Source organism: Paramormyrops kingsleyae, chromosome 9 (genome assembly GCF_048594095.1).
Source record: "Paramormyrops kingsleyae isolate MSU_618 chromosome 9, PKINGS_0.4, whole genome shotgun sequence".
NCBI classification, from domain to species: domain Eukaryota; kingdom Metazoa; phylum Chordata; class Actinopteri; order Osteoglossiformes; family Mormyridae; genus Paramormyrops; species Paramormyrops kingsleyae.
Window position 1 is genome coordinate 1,343,146 of NC_132805.1, and position 19,093 is coordinate 1,362,238.

General features: G+C 40.7%; 1 protein-coding gene across 5 annotated transcripts; it reads left to right on the top strand.

The window, feature by feature from the left end:
- Nucleotides 1–8,559: 8,559 nt before the first annotated feature.
- macc1 (MET transcriptional regulator MACC1) lies at nucleotides 8,560–18,182 on the top strand. Of its 5 annotated transcripts, XM_072715970.1 has the most exons (6): nucleotides 8,560–8,910; nucleotides 9,363–9,431; nucleotides 11,457–11,573; nucleotides 11,721–13,765; nucleotides 14,985–15,173; nucleotides 16,849–18,182. In XM_072715970.1, exons 3-6 carry the CDS (start codon nucleotides 11,465–11,467, stop codon nucleotides 17,050–17,052), a joined length of 2,547 nt encoding a protein of 848 aa, XP_072572071.1. In that variant the 5' UTR covers nucleotides 8,560–8,910; nucleotides 9,363–9,431; nucleotides 11,457–11,464; the 3' UTR covers nucleotides 17,053–18,182. The 5 variants fall into 5 exon arrangements, with proteins under 5 accessions (XP_072572071.1, XP_023658265.2, XP_023658266.2 ...); XM_023802497.2 differs by lacking the exon at nucleotides 8,560–8,910 and having other exon boundaries at nucleotides 9,351–9,431; XM_023802498.2 differs by lacking the exons at nucleotides 8,560–8,910; nucleotides 9,363–9,431 and adding an exon at nucleotides 9,864–10,094 and having other exon boundaries at nucleotides 14,985–15,186; nucleotides 16,849–17,035.
- The last annotated feature ends 911 nt before the right edge of the window (nucleotides 18,183–19,093 follow it).

Genomic DNA, 19,093 nt, shown 5'->3' on the forward strand with positions numbered 1-19,093 from the left:
CAAGGCAGTGCTAATTAATATTCAGATACGCTGCCTGGCCAAAAAGAAGTCACCATTTAAATCGGGAAGTACTTAAGAGCCAATGACTGGATCATTATTACAGCTCAGCAGCGTACGTTATGCAGCTTAAGTGAAGTAAGCTGCATGAGTACCTGCATCTACTGAACGGCCAGGTTATCCCATCAATGGATTTTTTCTTTCCTAATGGCCCGGGCATATTCCAGGACGATTATGCCAAGATACATTGGGCTTGAATTTCATAAAGTGGCTCAGGAAGTATGAGAAATCATTTTCACACATGAATTGGCCACCACAGAGTTTTGACCTTAACCCCATTGAAAGCCTTTGAGATATGCTGAAGAAGACTTTACAGAGTGCTTCAACTCATCTATCATCAATACAAGATCTTGATAAAGAGAAATGAATGCAAATCTGGATGAAAAAAAATGTTGAGATGTCGCATAAGCACGTGGAAACAATGTCATAAGAACACCATAATCAAAGCTAAAGGCGGTCCAACGAAATATTAAAGTATGTGACTTTTTTTGACCAGGCAGCGTATGAGGTGTGTAGAAGCCGAGGACGGTATGTGAACTCTGAACACCTTTACCTGAAGCTGCTCTAGCATAACACTGAATTGTAGCCATTCATCAGAATGCAATACACTTGCTTTATCGTTATTTTATCTGTGTAAGGCTTTCCATACGTTTATGAGGTCAGTATGTTTAACTGTATATACACCGATCAGCAATTCAAACATTTAAACTACCTGCCTAATATTGTGTAGACCCCCCGTGCTGCGAAATCTGTTCTGACCCATCAAGGCATGGACTCCACAAGACCTCTGAAGGTGTCCTGTGGTATCAGGCACCAAGACGCTGCAGCAGATCCGTTAATTCCTGTAAGTTGTGAGGTTGGGCCTCCTTGGATCAGACTTTGTCCAGCACATCATGCAGATGCCTGATTAGATTGAGATCTGTGGAATTTGGGGGCCAAGTCAACGTTCATGTTCCTCAAAACATTCCTGAACAATATTTTGCAGTGTGGCAGGGAGCCTTATCTGCTGAAAGAGGCCACTGCCATTGAGGAATAGCGTTACCATGAAGGGGTGGACTTGGTTTGCACCAATGTTTAGGTTGATGGTATATGTCAAAGTAACATCCACATGAATGCTAGAAACCAAGGATTCCCAGCAGAACATTGTCCAGAGCATCTCAATGCATCTGCCAGGCTTCCTTCTTCCCAAAGTGCATCTTGGTGCCCCAGGCAAACGACACATGATGTCCATATGATGTCCTGGCTGTCCACATGATGTAACAGAAAATGTGACTCTTCAGACCAGGCCACCTCCTTCCATTGCTTCATGGTCCAGTCCTGACTCTCACGTGCCCATTGTAGGCAGCATGGGGACCCTGACCGATCTATGGCTGCAAAGCCATATGCAGCAAGCTGCGATACAATGTGTGTGATCCCTTCCTGTCATAGCCAGCATTAACTTTTGCAGCAGTTTGTGCTAAATCAGCTCTCCTGTGGGACCAGACCAGACGGGCTGGCCTTCACTCCCTGTGCACATTTATGGGTCTTGGATGCCCATGACTCACTCACCAGCTCACAGGTTAGCCTTCCTTGGACCACTTTTGGTGGGTACTACTGCTGACCCCCGCATACAAGAAACACCCCAAAAGACCTGCCGTTTTGGAGACCCTCAGACCCAGTCATCTATCCATCACAATTTGACCCTTGTCAAAGTTACTCACTTGCCCATTGTTCCAACATAACTTCAAGAACTGACTAGTCACTTCCCTAATATATAATGGCACCACTGACAGGTGTCATTGTAATGAGGTAATCGGTGTTATTCACGTCACCTGTCAGTGGTTTTAATGTTATGGCTGATTGGTGTAGAGAACATTGCATATTTCACAGTATGTGTAACATCTAAGACCATCGCTGCAGACACAAATTACAGTTAAGATTCTATGTCTTTAGGGAGACAAGTTCAAGAATGTGTCTTGTTCTTTGCATGAAAGGTAGCACAATAGCTTCAGTTCTATTTTAAAGTCAAACAAGAATGTAAACAAAGGGTCACCATCTGATGTTGTGAAAGATGAAATTTATTAAATATCCTTTTTAAGTTTAGCTGAGAAACATAAGAAAAATATTCAGTGTTCTTAATTGCATTTTAGTCAGGACATTCAGTTATTAACTTTGAATTTCTGGTGTGCACAACATGCTATATCTCTTTTTATTTAAATCAAAATATGATGCGATACTTTTTATTTTTTATATAAAGTTTTTGTCATCCTCAATGCACAAATCATTTAGAAATGCATTCCTATCCCCACCAATACCTACACGAATCTTAAACAGAAAATATTAGGTGAAACAGTTTCATTTTCATGTAGAATTATTAAACAACAACAAAAAAAAACAACTAATTAATCCCATCCTCTTAGCGAATAAGGATGGACTGGCATGAACTTTTGTTTACTTAGAAACCAAGATACAGTCAGAGGAAAAAATATTTAAAAAGTAGATGTAGGCTGCTGCTGTCATGTGAAAATGTAAGTTCAAGCCGTCTTGTGATCCAGACTGAGCTATGCAGACAATCAGTTGTATGCGGTAATGGATAGTTTAAATAACTTCAGTAGCCACTTGATGATCTTATCCCTCCAAGCTCTCCACTAGACAGTCCACATTTTTGCTCACCATCTTAATTGTTTGATACATTTGAATTTGGGATTGCTCCAACAATAAAAATTCGAACTTTCTTACAATTAACTACAATCAGTAGGCTTTTACAGCTGAAAACCTAGAGTTTCAGAAATCAATTCATTAAGTAAATTGTCCTATGTTTGTCCACATCTGCAGTACCAATTGCTTCCCATGTTGTCATATTTCTGTGTGTAGCTACAGACCATAGTAAGTACCACATCAATGAAAACTCAAAACACTGCTTTGTTCATCGATTTTGCGCATGACATTGACAGTAGTGTGAGTGATAGGTGGCAATGATGAAATAACGATTGACATATTGATGCTGGAACAACAAATGAATGTTAATAAAACAAGAAAATGATTGGCAACTTCAGGATGTCCTGACTTGACCTCTCCCCTGAGGATCAGTAACTCCACAATGGAGTGACCATGTTTCTAGGTGTGTTTGGAAGACCTCACCTGCTCAACCAACACCAGCTCCCTGATCAAGCGAGCCCAGTCCAGCCTGTACTTCCTATAGCAGCTGAAGAGAGCCACCAGCCCCCACCCGTACTCACCAAATTCTGCAGGGACACCAAGGTTGGCATGGAAGAGCTTGGGCTTCAAGGGATACAATTTCAGGGAGGGGCGGGCATTGATCATGTGAGATTTTCTAGTATTAAGCAACAACGTTAAAACTTGTCAGGGGGTGGGGGGGGGGGGGGGCGGGTATGATACAACACACCAAGCTTTAACATCAAATGCACAAGATGATCTTGCTTCCTTGTTTTAGGATTAACACATTTATTTAAGAAAATATGAAAATCAAATAAAGGATGGCATCCTTGGTGTTTGGCATTTGGGGACACGATGGATCATCTGGAGGAGGGGGGGCATGGCCCCTCATGATGTTGAGCCTGGGCAGCTTCGAGAGTGAGTGTCCTGGGCAGCTTTGAGAGTGAGTGTCCTGGCCAGCTTCGAGAGTGTCCTGGGCAGCTTCGAGAGTGTCCTTGGCAGCTTCGAGAGTGTCCTGACCAGCTTCGAGAGTGTCCTGGGCAGCTTCGAGAGTGTCCTGGCCAGCTTCGAGAGTGTCCTGGGCAGCTTCGAGAGTGTCCTGGGCAGCTTCGAGAGTGTCCTGGCCAGCTTCGAGAGTGTCCTGGGCAGCTTCGAGAGTGTCCCGGGCAGCTTCGAGAGTGTCCTGGGCAGCTTCGAGGGCGTCCTGGCCAGCATCGACAGTGTCCTGGGCAGCTTCGAGAGTGTCCTGGGCAGCTTCGAGAGTGTCCCGGGCAGCTGCATCACTGTTAGGTATGGGAGCCATACTGTAGCTCCATGGTCCGGAAGACTCTGCGAAGGTCGATATGGACGCATCATCCGCACCTCTTTATGCCAAATGCAAGACGTGTTCCAAACACGCTGCATCCACACAGCCTCCGGCATTGTGGTGAACCCCTCCCGACCCCCCTTGGTTTTGTGGAATGTTTCTTATGCTAGATAGAAAATATACAGCAGGTAAAAATCTCTGCCTTCCTGCCCCTTGGGTTATTGATGTTTGTACAGGAATTGTTTTGCATGTAAATTATCGCATAGCCCCTGTCCTTGGCACTGTTACTGTATGTCTGCCCTGTCATGAATGTTGCACTGTAGGTTCAGGGAATGTTATTTCTTTTCACCATGCTTTGTACTTGGCTGAAATGACAGTTAAGCTGCGTTTTGCATGTGCAAAGAACCAATATATAGACAGACACTATATATATGTACAGTATGTATGTATGTATATAAGATATCTGCATATAAAGAACGTAAGCGTATGAAGAAGGTAAAGATGTGTTATGTAATGAAGGATTTTAACAGAATATTTTTTTCTATTTAAAATCGGTATAAAATATTGCAGGACTTGAGCCTCCACACATTGCTGTCATTAAGTACTGGCAAAAATTCTGCATCACCCCCATTGACCTGTCAATGGATACTTGGCAAAATAAAGTTGTTCTTAATTGCTTCAAACATTTCATAAAGCGTTTTTTCCCCTCACCACAGGTAAGACAACAATAATATATTATGTGGTAAAAGGTACCTTTATTAATTTGAATATAACAAATATATTAGTCCATACTGTATCCAGACATCTTTTCAGTAAAATGTACAATGTAGAGTGTCTACACTGTGTGGAACAAAAAATACAATCTGTTATTTAAAAAGCATTTGTGTGTGGTTTGTGAATTGCTTTTAAGCATGACTATATCGCAAACCTCAGGTCATTAAATTCGTAATGATTAATACAACCACTAGAGGGCAATATCGTCCTGATTCTTTGGGACCTTTCGCTAAACCTCTCGCCAACTTGCTCACCTGATGCTGTGTCCCCCTTGCTCACGCATTTGCATTACATAACTAAAATGGAGGCTCAGTCCTCTGGAGTCTGAGGCCTGTCAGCCACTTTTTGAGGCAGTCTGACATACCTTGACATTTTTATATATTTCACATATCTAAAAAACATTTTCCCCAAAGCGTTACATCTGCTTTTATTCAGCACAAACTCAGCAGCAATAACCTGAGACCATTAAGAATCTCGTTATTTCATTCCAGGCCATCCTGTATTTCCCCATGAGCTGTTCATTACGGAGGCAGTCCGAGGGGTTCACGTGCTCCCGCAAAACAGCATTTAGACAAGCAACTTCACTTCCTTGATGGCGCTGTCTCAAATGCGGTCTTCATACTGAACAATTCATAGAAAAATACAGGTTGGGTGACATAATGAGCGTCCTTGGTCTTGTGCAGAATGAACTGAAAAGAGGATCACACCAGAGTGCACCTTCTGACTGCTCTCCGCTTGAATTGGTGGATTCCTGCAGACCTACAGATGCACATGGCCTCAGCAAGGCTGCCGTGTCCTGCACCTGTGCATGCACTGACCGCATTTATATTGCACCACGCGCACAACTAAACAGAAGATTCAGCTGGGGGATGCTTTGTATGACAATAAAACTGGTTTTAATGCATTTGCAGGCATTTTGGGTGCAGTAGATGGAACACTCAGCCCTTTTTGTACTTGCAGTCTCCTGAATCCCATCTGCAAATGGCAGTAGGGCTGTCGCCCCTGTCCTGTGGAACCGCCGACCTCAGAACTTCAGATCTGTTTGTAATTTAGAGACTTTCAAGTCCTTACTTAAAACCCACCTATTTTCCTTGGCTACTGGCTCGAGTTGAGCCCAGACATCTTAGTGCAGCGTTATTGCACTTATTTTATTTTATTTTCATCTTATTTTTGTGTATTCTATTGTCTATATTGTTCCTTGTTTTATTGCTGGCTAACTTGTGAAGCACTTTGGTCAACTATAGTTGTTTTAAATGTATACAAATAAAGTCGAAGTTGAAGTTGCAAATGCAAAAGGGTGATATGCAACTCAAGGACATTTTACAGACATTGTGACCAAGTGGCCTGAGTGCACAGGATGCTTATATCTGGTCCAGCTCTGCAGTGAGTCAGATGGCAAAGGATGGTGTGTTTGCTGGTTATTGGGAGACAGCAGTATGCTGCACAACACTGCAGTAATTATTTTATTGAAGTATATTTTTGAGCACCTCCTTGATAAGGTTTCGTTTGAGAAATGTTACTTCCTCTTCCTATTGCTGCTCCCGTTGCCTTTTTACCAGGAAGCAACATCACATTTTGCGGCCATTTATATATTTTCAACAAATAAGTACATTTATTTTGGTTACTTTCGTGTGTTTTATTGGACTTCTAATTATCATGACATATAGGCTGTCATATAACATATAACATATTTCACCATTGAATGCTTTTAAGAGTGCCACTTAAAGTTCGTTCGTTGTATCTGGAATTACGAAGGGTTTTTGGAAACACTTGTGAATCTTACTCGTTCCTTATCCACGTCGATCGGTTTCGGTAATCACACCCGGGATCGCATGTCCATGCATGTCGCTTGCGCATGTGCAAGATGATTGACTAGGTGTTTGCTGTAGGTGGCAGCATTGGCCTTCACAGAGCAGAGATCAACCAAGAAAAAGTAAAAAAAAAATGTTCTGAAGTACGGAGGGTGTTTTCTGACATTATTCCACAAATATGTTGCGTAAATGATTATATAAATTATACTTTAAATTGTCAGTGAAATGATTATTTAGAAATATGTCATTTCGATTATTATTTAATTAGTTATTATTTAAAGTGTTATTTAAATGATTATCTGTAAAATTACCAAACTGAGTGGGTGGGTTCTAAAACAAACCCAAATCATACGGATTAAATAAGTTTAGCTATAGCTAACAAAATGTGGTGGTCAGTGGTTTGGGACAGAGCTGTTATCCTAAAGTTAGTAGGGTTTATTTACGATTTCTGGAAGTTCAGGGGGTTTCTCAACCCGGTCCTCGGGGACCACCAGACGGTCCATGTTTTTGCTCTCTCCCAATTCCCTGCCAATTGGGAGAGAGCAAAAACGTGGACCGTCTGGTGGTCCCCGAGGACTGGGTTGAGAAACCTTGCCCTAGAGTACACCTTCTTTTAGAGGTGGCGGGGGGGAATCGATTGTGTTACATTGTGTCTCCATTCTTCAAGGTGGTGATTTTAATATCACCGTCAGAGTTAAAATATCGATTTCTAAACATCAATTTAAACATAGGTCACTGAAATTTAGGGCTGTCACTATATATCTAGCGATTAATCTGACAATATAATATAATATATAAATTAGCGTGAGGCTGGACCTAACCAAGCATTGATGGGCGCATATTCAGTCACACAGGTGGGCAATTTAGCCACTCCGATCCACTTAAGTTGCGTGTTTTCCTACAGCACAAGGAAACTGGGAGATCCGGCAAAAAGCCATACTGACACAGGGTGAGCCTGCAAATTCCACACACACAAACTGGCAGTGTGCAGCAACAACGATACCAACTGCGCCAACGTGCCAGCAATGCCTATGACTTGCACGATGTGCCATGTTAATATATTGGTGATGTGTAATGTGTATGTAATGTGATGTGGTTAAGCGACTGGGCTAACCTTCATTTTAGCAGTGATTATTTTGACATACAGGAATTGTAGATAATAAATTGATCAAACCGTTTAAGCGAACGTGATGACAAAGACGGGCTAAGCTACACTGCCAGGCTAAATTGCACATACTCTACAATATCTATAGCTAACCTTGCATTATTGGCAGATTTCAAGTCCAGAAAGTAAAAATCCAGACCAGGATTTTGTTTCAACCAACCAATTGAGTATGAAGAGTCACTGTCACAGAGTATTCAGCTGGTTGGTTGAAACAAAATCATGGTCTAGATTTATACTTTCTGGACCTGAAATTTCCACCTGCATGTGATTATTGGGTGAGTCCGTCAAACACATATATATTCTTTTCAGATATGTTTGCATTGGTCGTTCTGTGGTGATTTTTAAGTTCTGCTTTGCATGCTTAGAGATGACGACATTTTCATTCTGTTTTAATGTGAAGTGCTTCCACACATCCGACGCTTTTGCTCTTTATTTGGAGCGTCAGCGTCAGACTAACTGGACCAAATAAGTTAGCAGTTCTACATGGATAACAATGGCAGGAAAGAACTCCCTGAGAGAGAGGAGTAACCTCTGGGAGAAGCTAGAATCAAGGGCGAAGCCCATCCTTCTCTCGCTGGTACATTGCAGTACAAGTTTAGGTAAGTTACAGCGCAAGGTAAATTCAGGCAGATGGCAGAGGAGGCGGGGGGTGACTCAGGGGTTAGGATGCTGCGCTCATGACTGAAAGGTTGCCGATTCAAATCCTGTAGTCAGCAGAGTGATGTCACTGCTAAGCCTCTGAGCAAAAAGCCCTTAACCCCAATTGCCCTGGGGACTGGATGAAAAGCATGAGGGGGGGGTAACCATGTTAGGTTATGGTGTAGGCAGGTAACTCCCTTTTATCTGCACCTAGAGTGGTTCAACCTAGAAGAGGGGATAAGGAAGCTGTATCCAGAGGGAATGACACCCGTCCACTCAGTAGACCGGGGGTACTCATTTATTTTCCTCTGCGGGCCAAATTTCACCATCAACACAAAGCCTAAGGCCACTGCCCCCGATAAAAAATTTTCCAGGGCCAAGGATTAGTTTGATGATCAATCACATGGTCCAGAAAAAAACTGGGTTTTGGTCCATATAGTGACCAAAGTCCGCCTCCTGAGTACCCCTGCATGAGACTGAGGGTGTATCACTATCCGAAGCTGGTAAGCTAATCTAAACAAGTGTGTTTTTCAACTAGAAGTAAAGACTGAGCGCGAATCCCACACCGTAGCTCTCTCTGTGCTGGGAACTAACAGATAACCTAGCAAGGGACATGTTCAAACTGTTTCATAACGCAACAGCATTTTCATAATGTAATTTCTATTGCTAACTTGCACTTAATTCTTACCAGTCACTCACTGGAAACTCAACCTAGCAGCATTAAATAACCAAGCTGGTTCACTGACTGCTAGCCTATATGTTTGCGATATACTTTCTATCCCCAGACCTATATATAGGCAGGTTTTTTTTTACAAGTTGGTCACGGGTACGGTACGGTTATGATCGACCTTAAATGGGACTCGTGTGAGGCACAGAAGATCTAGGATTTACCGATAGGATTGTTCCACCATCGTACCTTGTGTCACTGTGGATCTTTTTTCTCTGATGCTGTCAGGTTGTACAAGGCATTAACACCTAACAGCCCCCCTCCCTCGATCAGCGCCTGGCCTTTCCTCGATCAGCAGTAAGCGCAACGAACATTGTTACGACACTGCATTCACAGTTGAACATTATATGATCTAAACTATTTATCTTTTTATTCTCTGTTCTGCAACAGTAATGTTTTGTCATATGTGTATTCACTGTATTGTATGTTATGTTACTGTCGTGTCTGCATCTTGTAATTGCACACTGAATGTTTATTATTGCTACTGTTTGCACTGTCTCTTTCTTGTAACAAATTACAAGAAAACATTTAGATGAGCTGCAATAGCATAGAACAACTTTAATTAGACATAACATCGTTAAGAAATACACGCGGTAATAGCTTTTCAACAGCGAGCGAACTCCAAGATAAACTTCCTCTAAACACCGAAACTACCTTTCTTTCAGTAGTTTCAGGTGTTGAAACTTTTGCGTCATTGGAGCAGGGAACTGTGGGAGTTGCAGTTGTACAGTGCGAATGAAACGCTGCCAAAAACAAAACTGCCGTGTAAATGACGAGTGTCGGCCCCGGGGAGGAGGTTTGACAGAACAATAATCGCTGAGAGAGAAATACTGGAGCGAAAGGTGTTGGTTTCGGACACTCCTCGGTGATAAAAACGATCATACGGATTTACGATGGAGACTTGAAGTGAATGTAGCCTGCATTGTATAAATGAGGACTGAAATAGATTTTGTTCCGATGGTGAGTAACTCCATTCATTGTATGAAAACTTAGAAAGACACCTGTCCGACCCATGCAAATTGTGTACAAATACAAAATGCTTAAAGGCATTTTTGTTAAAATCTTGGAGTAGAACTATGGTTGATGGATTAAGTTTGTGTACGTTTCTTGGATTTTGTAAAGAATAAGTTTATACAATATACTTACAGACAATTAAATGAATCACAAAAGGAGATACAGAACGTCTATATAAAAATAAGTGTGGGAACAGGTGCATTGACGTATTTAAAACGTGCAAGTGTACAGACACCGTAACACGAGTCTTAATTTACCTAGTTTCTTGTATGATTGTGGATCGTACGAAGCCACATTTAGAAAAGAAACGCTGTATAGTCCTAGACAGGACTAACCTGTTTTATTCACCGAAGTAAGAAAATGTGATAGGAATGACTCACTGCGTTTGACAGGCGCAATAATTCCACGTAGCTCGGTTTCATGTCCAAATATTTAGACGTTCATCTTTAGATGTTACGCATATAAAAATGTGTAATGCCCATGTGAGTAAAACCAAATCCCTATAGGTGTACGACAAAGAGAGAGCAAATGCGCATCAGCAACGGCCGGAAACGTACACTGGTCTTAAATCTGGTATGTTTATATACACGCGATTAAGGCTAGCAACTACTGTTTCAAAGACCTGCTATTTTACGGCACTGGAGAATGGATGTTTCTGTAGCAGGCCCTATAAGGTCGTTTGGAAATAATGTACGCATGGCGTACTCTATAAGATTCCAATAAATCGTAAGTGACTCAACGCATATTTTTTTGTGGTCAATGTGTACTACTTATATATAAAACACTGAGCTGTTACTTGGTCCTCTTCATGAGATGAGCACCAAAAAGTGTACAAAAGGCATGTCGGGGGAGGGGTTCAATAGCATTTCACCTAATTGAGCAGAAAATACTCGTTATGTGGTATGTTACTTGCAGTTGTTATTCAATGGGGTGTAGAGGTTATGAACACTGAAACTACACACTAATCTAACTTTCCTTTAATCCACTTCTTTCATAAAAATAGTGTAACATGTACTTAAAGTCTACCCTGAAATGTGTAAAGCGTTTTGGGAGACTTTTCAGAGAAGTTCCCCTTCATCTTGCAAGATGAAGTCCAGACATAAGAATGATGAGTTGTCCTTGATGAACCTATAAGTCACGAATTACGTAATATTGTAAGGGAGTTGTCACCATTGGAATAACGTGTGTGTATATAAGGGAAAGTCGTGTGAATGTTATATATATCCTATGAATGTGTGTGTGCGTTTGCATGAAGTTTTGTACACAGTTTCATTTCAAATGAACAATTTCCTGTCTTTATGATTGCAGGTGTGAAAATGACAGCTATTGAAACAATGTTACGTCACACAAGCAGTCTTCTCAGGAGCCGATCCGAGGGAATGTTGATTGATTTCAATGAGGATGAGATGCCAAACAAATTTAGCGGTAACAAATTCAATTTACATTCAAAATAAACATACAATATTTTGTTTAACAAGTTTCTGTATACCTTTACATAAGCCTTATTGTTTTGCATTAGTATCTTGGTATTGGGATTTCAAGTCTGTTATAATATACTGCTCTCTTTTACAGAAGATATTGATGCACCTCACATGACAAAGCAGTCTGATGTGCCAGTTTTACAGCCTGAGGTTCACAATACTATACACAAAACTAATCCCTTTTGGAACGGACTTTCTGGCTCCAATCCATTTTTGGATGATATCGTGCACACTGACAAAGAAAGTAGGAGATCAATTGCAGATGTTTCCATTCTAAAGGAAGATCCCTCTGTGATATTTGGTGAGAATAATGTGGACTTCAGTAATTCTTCAGATGAGGCAAACTTTGGCCAGCTTTTCAGTCCGATACGAAAGAACAAGTCTGAGAGGCGAAAAAGTGCCTCAGATATCCTGGATGTGAATGACGAGACGGAAACTGAAAAAGAAGCTTCCCTCAGCTACTCAAGTCAGCTTTTAAACCCCGATTTTGAATGGCTAAAGGATGATAGGGAAGCCTACAAGATGGCCTGGCTGAGTCACAGACAGCTAACGAGGTCTTGCCTAGACCTTGGCTCCACGAGTCCGGGGTGGGCTCAGACTCAAGCCTCGGAGACTCAGATCGTCTGCAGGATCGGGCACAGTGGTGGCTCTGTTCAGTTGCCTAACTCTGACATAAGTGTCTATATTCCAGAAGGCCATGTTCTTCCAGGGGAAATGCAGGAAATTGGGTTGAAGGCAGTCCTAGACCCACCAATTGGTCTTTGCAATGACCTTTTAACAGTTGTAAGTCCACTCCTGGAAGTGAGTCTTAGCAACATCAACATGCAGACATCTGTTTCTCTATTAATGAAGATTTCTGGGGAAGTAAAGAATGATCCACTAAGTCAGGTGATGACTCAGTTGACTGGCTTAGTTTCCCATAAAAGGGACGGGCCTTTCCAGAAGATAAAGCACTGTTACCTATATAACAACACCTTACAGATGAAGATCGAAAACTTAAAACCGCACATGTATATCATTGCTACCATGCAGGCCACCATTCTCCAGCCACCTGCTACATCGGTGTGGGACTACATGAACAGACATCTCACCATTGGGGTTTACGGACCAAGGCATATTCATCCATCTTTCAAAGCGGTTTGCGTCGTTTCCTGTCACAGTGAAATCCCAAAGAAGCTACCATTTTCAAACTCCAAAAGGGGTCCTAAGAACTTGCCGCCACTTGTGTTGCAGCTTTGGGGCAAGCAGAATTTCAGCCTGAATGGGCTCAAAGATCTGTATGTTACAACCAAACCAATGGGAACGACATTTGAGGTTAGGGCTGGTGAACAAATTAAAGTGCTGAAGAAAGAGGACCTCAAAACATGCCAGGTCTTCCGCCTCCCATTTTCAGTGTCTATGACTGTCAGAGAGGAAGTGGTCCCCTTCAAATTAGTCGTTAAGATAAAAGACTCAAAGGATTCATCATTAACTGAATTTCAGGTGCAGACTCCAGGTCCTGTGCGTCAAAGGACAGAAAAGTTTGCTCAGAAGAGGTTAGAGACATTCAGGGAGAAAGTAGGAGTTGAAACAATTCCGGAGGAAACGATAGAACGGTCTCCCAAATTTCAGGACCGGCCAGTACGTATAAAGTGGTACGGTGTGACGCTGAAGTCAGTCATTCATCAGCCGAGGGTTGAATACCTGCTGGACTACATTAAGGGTGAGACCGTGGCCATTCTTTCTCGAGACACAGTAAAATCAGTGGGTCAGTCGAAAGTGAAGGAGTGGTACATCGCTTTCCTTAGGGGTCGAGTTGGTCTGCTCCACTCGAAGAATGTGAAGGTCATACCCAAAGATCAGGTGATTGACTTTACCGACGTGGAGGTGAAAACGCAAGTGCTTCTGGACAACATAGCTATTCCGTTTAAGAAGCTAACATACGTGTACTCCACCATTGAGACTTTGGTGACAGAGCATGTAAGCAGCTGGAGGACCTTCGCTGAGGCTTTGGGCTACAGCAACCTTTCCCTGGATGAGATTGTCTGGAGGCAGATCGAGACAGAGTCGGAAAAAGTGGCATGTGTGCTTGAGAAGCTCAAGGAGGATTGTCACTCGGACAAAAACAGGAAGAAGTTTCAGCATGAACTCATTGTTGTAAGTGTGAAGCACGAGGGGGGGGGTGGAGCAGGTCATGCCGTTCTTATCCCATTGATATTTTTACACCACTATTTTCTCACATATAAAAAGTTTATAAATCTTAGCTTATGATTACCTAAGAAGACTTTGGATTCATCAAAGCTGCATAAAACTGACATTCAAAAATAAAGTCTAAATAATTATAATATACTTCAATACACACGTGCTTCTGGTTTTCAGTCAACATAAAGTCAGTCCCAAGTGGGCTAAGTCTCTATGATCTGTGATAAGTGCCCGTGATCAGAAGGGCGCTGCTTCTAACCCAGCCTCAGCACATCTGAAGATCCTTCAGCAAGGCCCTTAACCCCCGGCTGGACATTGTGACGGGTGGCTGCCCTTCGTGGCCAAGCTTGCTATCATGGAAAAGAGAATTTCCCCACAGAGATCAATAAAGTGTCAATTATTATTATTATTATTATTATTATTGTACGATTCAGGTTATCACACAGCCAGTATTACACTGATGGGAAAACAGCAAAAACTTGTTCTAAAAAAATATGTAACACCATGTGTCCCCATTTAAATTATAAATTCTAATAAACTTTAATGTGAAATTCATTTGAAAAACGCTGAGTGGACCCATTCTTCTATGGGTCATGGTATGAAACCTGTTGGTTGGGTTCACGTTTTTCAGATGCATAAGTATCGCTTGTGCTGGTAACTTTACACCATTAAGCAGATCAGTGACATATTTCAAAACTGCCCTGCCTTTTACTCTGTGATTGTGCAGATGTGTAACTTCACTGAATGGCACAAGATTTGCAAACAGTTTCAGGTGACATGAATGACTTTATCCAGACAATTATAATTTCAAATTCACAAATAATGCATAAATTGGTTGCATTTATAATGCTCAGGCTGCCTAAAAGTTAAATAAGTAGCTGAAAATTTATATATAGAGAAAAATATATGAACTGTTTTTATAGGTATTCTTCATACACGAAATTCAGATGATTGATTGCTGTTGTCCAGTATTTTGATATAAATATACATGGTACAGTGGGTTATTCAAAATAAACAAAATATTTCTTAATTATTGAATTAATAGAATTTCTTGTATTGAATAGAAAAGGATTGCAGATATGGTAACAGCCTTTCTATGGTGCTGTCTTATCTGCCGGAATAGCACAGCTGAAAGCCATATTAATACAGTGTGTGTACGTGTTTGGGTTGCCAGGGTCTCCTAAAGATGGATGCCCAGGATTTGGTATCTCGTCTAACGCAGAACACCGTGATTCTGTCAACGGCGGTGGAGCTCGGGGTGCGATGGAGGGAGCTCGCTGAAAAGCTTGGAAAACTCTCCAGTGCTCAAATCGCCAGATATGAGACTCCACACCAGGACAAATCTGGCCAGGTCAGCAGTCAGGTGAGGCAAAACGGTAATGAGCACCTTGAGAAAAGATGGATGGATGGACATCTGTAGTTATAACTCACTAAAGTGAATTCTGATGATCTTATGTATTGCCTTTTATGTTTGTAATTTTTGTAAAATTAAGTATCGAGGTTATGTACTTTGTGCTACAAGGGGTGGACAAAATATAGAACACCTAACCATATATGGTAATACTTTACATTAACCATACCTTCATTTATAATACATTCAATTATACAATTATGGTGTTTGTTATTATCATATAATGTTCATTATACTGTATAATAAAGGTGTTAAGGTATGTTAAGGTATCCTTACATGCTGCTTATAAATGTTCTATGAATGCATTATGAAGGTGCATTTAATGTAATCCAGGGGTGGTGAACCTGATCCATGGACAGCTGCTGTGGGTGCAGGTTTTTTGGAAGACATCTCAGTCAGCCAGTAATAGAGCAGTGGTTCTCGATTCCAGTCCTGGGGACCCACTGTCTGGGGCACATGGTCCTGGAAAATGGCCTCATATTCCTTAGCTGTTGCACAGCCATTGGAAGCAATCGTGAAACATAATGACTCACGCAAGATGGCCGTCCATGCTATTAATGATCCCACACCATGTGAAACAGCTGGTAATAGTGTTGGTGGGTTGAAGACATCATTTGATTTCTCCAAAAGTAAACCAGAGTTGCTGGAAAAATGAGTGAAAGATGACTCATCAAACCAGATTACTTTTCCCATTGATCAGGGGTCCAAGTTTTGTGCTATTTGCATCAGGTTATGCAAGTCTAAGCATTGGCATTGGATGAAAGCATTTTTTTGAGACTGGCTTATAGGGGCCATATTTAATTCTGTGGTAATCTTTGAGGCTGTACTTTTGTGGTGTAGAAGAACAGTCCGTCTATCTATCCCTGTCAGATGGCGTCAGTGTGCAAACGTTCAAACAAACGTTCCTCTTTGCCAGTACAGTTTTTCCCCATTTTTCACATGTGATGTTGTTGTTCGTGAAACTGTTCGCCTTGACACATGAAATCATTTGGAGTTTTTTTACTCAATGCACCTGCCAGATCCTTCTCTTTGCCCTTTTTGGGTCTCCTTGTTGCCTCATGTTGCTTTGAAATGTCACATAACAAAGTGATGAATGTCTCTTTTGTAGCTGATAATTTGCATTCAACCAAATAAGACTCATCTTTGTCAGTGTGTTATGTTATTTTGTCCGCCCTTTGTACATTTACTGAGATACATTTATTAAAAGTGATAAATAAGTTTATTATTCCTTAGAAAACAAGTCATCGAATATCGAATATCGTTTTTGGTGAAAATCGTTGTTTATATTATGCAGGAATTATGCATTTGAATATATTGCTGACTGCAATACCTTGTGATACTGTTAAGATAGTACTGTAATTTGCAAAATACGTCTGCGATCTAGCAAACTTCAGGCTCAAATGTTGTTGCCTTGGTCTTCACCAGCACTGACTTTTTTGAGGTTTGTATTTATATGATTTGTCCTGCATTCATCAATATTCTTTTGGTGATTACAATAAGAGCTAATACGTATCATTGATTAATATTCGGAAAACAACAAATATCAATAATCAGTTTTATTACTCCTCAGATCTGTTACAGTGATATGTTACAGTATAATTTCCTGTGTTTTGTACTCTCACTACAGTCTATGTGGAAGCCAGCGTACGACTTCTTGTATATGTGGAGTAGTCACTATGGAGAGCATCTTAGGGACCTAGTGCAGGACCTGCACCTGGCCCTGGACAAGATGAAGACCCCAATTACCAGGCAGTGGAGGGAAATAACCGGGGTGCTCATCACAGTGAACTGCATGGAAATCCTTCAGGGTTCCGCGTTCTCTAAACCATAATGCCCACAGAATACCGCCAATCTGGCCCACGGCATTTGGCACATTTGCTTAATACCATGTGAAGTAGCGCGTGTGCCCTGCGATAAGCAAGCATCCAACAAGGGTGCACGTCACATCCTGCGCTGCACGGAATAAATGCCACCTCCTGTCCCCATGTTCCTGACCTGGGTAAGTGGTTGGAAGATAGAGATTTAAAATAACACTTATAAAATGTTTATCTCATTACAACTATCCATATACTGCAGAAAATATGACAAATTTATTTATACCTATATTATTTGTTTTATTGTTCTTAGTACTGGACTAAATGTTAACTTTAATATTATTATTTACTGTAATACTATGTCTCAACCTCACTGCATTTAAAGCAGTAAATTAATCATTTTCATGTACCGTTACCACTCCTGTAAATTAATCATTAACGTAAGTGGCATGTAGCCTTTTCAGATACATGGACAATTTCTCCAATTCTCTCTCTGCACACCTGCACATTTGGCTGTAGTGTGTTACTCTGTTACGTATAATGAAAGCATTGGATGCCCGATTCCTGGAGAGGATAAACAGTGGTGGGAACACAGGCTAAGCACAGCAGTCTAAAAAGGCAGCATACTCGACTGTGTTCGGCTTTGTGCACGGTCTAGGCTTAATTGCTGAAATATGAAACCAAAACTCCCTTATATGTAGTGTCAGGGGCACGCTCGGAAAATGGATGTGGGAGGGACTGACGTCAAAGCTGTATTCACAATTATTTTAATTTTAGGAAGACATGCCACTTAAGACCTCAGAATGATCAATTGAAAATATGTCTATTCAAGTAATGTGAAACTATTTGGTCATTTTGTATACAATACTATTTATATTCTTAATATAATTTTTTAATGCTGTAATTGTATTCAGTTTTAACTCTTTGGGGAAATGTCCTTTTGTACTCACATCTGTTACATTGTGTAGTGAATTAACTATTAACCACTGGCTTTGTAGCAAACGCTAATTGTGATGCAAGTTGCAATCAGCAACTACTTTTCATGAAGTCTAAATACATTTAAAATTTAACAAGAGCTTTGTATGGCTGTTAAGTTTGCTTTTGTAAATAAATAAAAATAAATTTTAATAATTTAAGTATTGATTTACATGGTGGTGCAACATGTTTTTATTTAAATATGCTGATGCATATTTGACTAAAGAGTCCATTTCAGGATATTATGAAATTTTGGTAACTTACCTTAAAGGGGACACAGCTCAAAATTTTTATGTATAAGCTATTATACATAAAAATAATAACCTTGAAAAACCTTGAGTTTACTAAAATCGTGTACTAAAATACACATATACAATGGAAAAAATAGGGTTAGGGGAATGCAACTTAGTGACTTACGCCAAACACAATTAATTAAATAACACAAATTGTGATACTAGTGGCAAATAATGTAATTGTTTGCATTTATTGTTATATCATAAACATCTCCTATGGGTCTTATGAGTCTCATGAGATTTGCCTAGTAACTGCTTCAACTGAACATGCCCAGCTCGCTAATTTGTTGATTGCCAAGAGTCTGGAGTAGTGATGGCCAAAACAATGCTTCATCAGCCATTTGCTGTTTTTTCTGACCCCAGTAAATGGCTGCTCTTGGTTTACTTTGGGGCATGGTTTGAGCCCTTACTTGAACAGAGAGCACCATCTAGTGGGATCAGAAAGTACGGCAAATGGTTCATTAAGCATCGTTTTAGATATTGTAGTCAGCAGTATTGAACTGTAGTCACCATGAATGGTTACAGACAGCCTGCAAAAAGAAAATCTAAGTGAGATGAAAGACATTGCTGTGTTGTTATATGATAATTTGTCAAATATTTTTAGATTTATAGAATGAAAGACTTTGACCTGGGCAACGCATGGATGTACTGTACAAAAACTTCATCTCTTTAAAATCTGACATCCGTTACAACCGATTCATTCAAAAGAATCATTTGATACAAAAGAATGTTTTGTTCATGAATCACAATCACTATCATTCACTTTCAAGGATAGCTGTTTTTGTGTGCA

Excerpts from the sequence above, each read along its gene's own strand:
- macc1 (XM_072715970.1), top strand. The coding sequence starts at position 11,465 with ATGACAGCTATTGAAACAATGTTACGTCACACAAGCAGTCTTCTCAGG. Across the intron at positions 11,574-11,720 it reads GATGCCAAACAAATTTAGCG|AAGATATTGATGCACCTCAC; the intron begins GTAACAAATTCA and ends TCTCTTTTACAG. Across the intron at positions 13,766-14,984 it reads TTCAGCATGAACTCATTGTT|GGTCTCCTAAAGATGGATGC; the intron begins GTAAGTGTGAAG and ends TTGGGTTGCCAG.